Source organism: Mus pahari, chromosome 3, assembly GCF_900095145.1.
Source record: "Mus pahari chromosome 3, PAHARI_EIJ_v1.1, whole genome shotgun sequence".
In the NCBI taxonomy this organism is placed as follows: Eukaryota; Metazoa; Chordata; class Mammalia; order Rodentia; family Muridae; genus Mus; species Mus pahari.
The window spans coordinates 74,835,103-74,837,903 of record NC_034592.1 but is presented as its reverse complement, the minus strand read 5'-3'; the positions used below and the strand labels follow the sequence as shown (position 1 = coordinate 74,837,903).

Below are 2,801 nucleotides of genomic sequence, written 5' to 3'. Positions count from 1 at the left end.
ATACAAAGTCGGGCATGGTGGCACACGCCTTTAATCCCAGCACTTGGGAGGCAGAGACAGGCAGATTTCTGAGTTCGAGGCCAGCCTGGTCTACAAAGTGAGTTCCAGGACAGCCAGGGCTATACAGAGAAACTCTGTCTCAAAAAAAAAAAAAAAAAAAAAAAAAAAAAAAAAAAAAATCTAAAGAACAATCTTTAAAAAATAAAAATAAAAATAAATGACTTGGAAACACACATATTTATAACAGGGATCTCTCTCTGTGTGTCTGTCTTTCTCTGTGTCTCTTTCTCTTTCCTCTTCCCTCCCTCCTTCCATCTCCATCTTTGTCTCTTTCTCACCCCCCTTTATTTGTATATTTAAACAGTTGAATAAAGAAGTACTAATATCATAATACTCTAAGGATATTTTCTTTGTTTTGTAGGTATGTCTTTACACATCTGAAGTCAGAACCAATGAAAGAATAAATGGAACCAAGGAACAATGTAACCTACTTTGTCCTCTTGGGCCTCTCAGAGAATCCAAAGGTGCAGAAAGGACTTTTTGTTCTTTTTTTGTTCTCCTATGTTTTGACCATGGTGGGAAATCTGCTCATTGTTATGACTGTAACTACCAGTAACAGCCTGGACTCACCAATGTATTTCTTTCTTGCTAGCTTGTCATTTGTGGATATCATTTATTCATCAGCCATTTCTCCCAAGTTGATTTCAGATTTGTTCTTTGGTCAAAATACAATATCCTTTAAATTTTGTATGACTCAGCTATTCACAGAACACTTTTTTGGTGGATCAGAAGTTTTTCTTCTGCTGGTGATGGCCTATGATCGTTATGTGGCCATCTGTAAGCCACTGCACTATTCAACTATCATGAAGCAATGGGTTTGTGTTGTGCTGTTGATATTATCTTGGATTGGAGGATTTTTGCACTCAGTAATTCAGCTCAGTACTATTTATGGACTCCCATTCTGTGGTCCTAATATCATTGATCATTTTATGTGTGACATGTACCCCTTACTGAAACTTGTTTGTATTGACACCTATGTCATTGGCCTCTTAGTGATGGCCAACGGAGGGCTGATATGCACGGTTGTGTTTCTACTCTTGCTCATCTCTTATGGTGTCATCCTGTACTCTCTAAAGAACCTTAATCAGGAAGGGAGGTGGAAAGCTCTCTCTACCTGTGGCTCCCACATCACTGTAGTTGTTTCATTCTTTGTTCCCTGTATTTTCATGTATGCACGACCTGCTAAAACTTTCCCCATTGACAAAATGTTGAGTGTGTTTTATACAGTCATTACCCCCATGATGAACCCCTTGATATATACTCTGAGAAACTCAGAGATGACAAATGCTATGAAGAAGCTGTGGAGAAGAAAAATTATTTCAGGACACAAATAAATGAGTCTTCTATAATGAATGAAGTCATTTGATTGTGATGTTGTCTCCTTATGATTCATATCTTCTAAATTGCAATGTTACCTTCTCTTATTTTAAAAACACTTCTTAAAAATACAACTAAACTCAGTGGTTGAACTATTAATAAATTTCAATGTCATAATATAACTTCTGTAATATCTTGTTTATCACTATACCTAGGCAGGCATGATGCACATATACTAGGATACCAATGAATGGGAAGTAATGGATTAAAAAATGAAATCTTTATGGATTGCATTGATTTTATCTGTATTTTTGTTACATGACCATATATTATTTTATTTTATGTTGATTTATTTTTATAGCAGTTAAATATTTAAATACCTTTAGACTCTTGCCAATATTTCATTTACATTATATATAGAATTTTGAGTACCATAGTTTTGTAAAATGAACACAATAGAAAAAATAGTAGAGATAGAACTAACTAAAAGTGGTAAAAACATAGAATCAGTGTCCCTCTCCCTCATCTGGATACCACCACTCTCAGATGCTAAGGCTGTACTGTGCTTCAAAAGTCCTTACATGAGAACTCTCATCATTTATGAAGAGGATGATCATGGAGGACACTCACTAAGTAATATAAGCTATAAATAGGAAGACAAATAACACACAAAACAATTTATATGTGGAATACAAAACAGTCATGCTTACAGGAGCAGAGGCAGGATGATGGATGTTATGGGCTGAGTAAACAAAAAATGTTGAGAATGTGGAGATTTATTATGGCAAACTAATAATTCCCAGAGTCTAATGTATACCATGGCATATATCGTTGACCATATGTACTGCATACTTAAAATTTTGTAACAGGGAAAATATTAAATGTTCAGATAACAACAGAATTAAGAAAATTAATCATGTAAAGTGATGGATTTGTTAGTTAGCTTTGTAGAGATACATATTCTATATTGAATATGAACTGATTAACTCTTTAAAAGTTCACCCTTAGGTATACCATGACACCAAAGCACATGCACATACATACAAACCAATAGATAAACAAACAAATAAATAAATAAGCAAATGTGTACATGCATGTGATAAAAGTTTAAAATTATTTTATGTGGCTTTAAACCTGTCAGCTATACATAATATTATACTTTTGGTGGGAAACCACCGACTAGTTCGCCTGAGCTGCTTTTGTTGTCTGTTTTCTCTACAGAACATAAGACCCCTGTTAGATCCCTGAGAGTGATAGATTTAGTAAATCATTTGATAGACTCCTTTATAGAATAATTAATTCCAGTTTTTCTTTTTTTTGCGGGGGGGTGTGGTTTTGAGACAGGGTTTCTCTGTATAGCCCTGGCTGTCCTGGAACTCACTTTGTAGACCAGGCTGGCCTCGAACTCAGAAATCTGCCTGCCT

At 35.2% G+C, this 2,801-nt stretch overlaps 1 protein-coding gene across 1 annotated transcript; it reads left to right on the top strand.

The window, feature by feature from the left end:
• Nucleotides 1–461: 461 nt before the first annotated feature.
• Nucleotides 462–1,394, top strand: LOC110318534 (olfactory receptor 4A47-like). The gene has a single exon (XM_021193670.1). It carries the CDS (start codon nucleotides 465–467, stop codon nucleotides 1,392–1,394), a length of 930 nt encoding a protein of 309 aa, XP_021049329.1. The 5' UTR covers nucleotides 462–464.
• The last annotated feature ends 1,407 nt before the right edge of the window (nucleotides 1,395–2,801 follow it).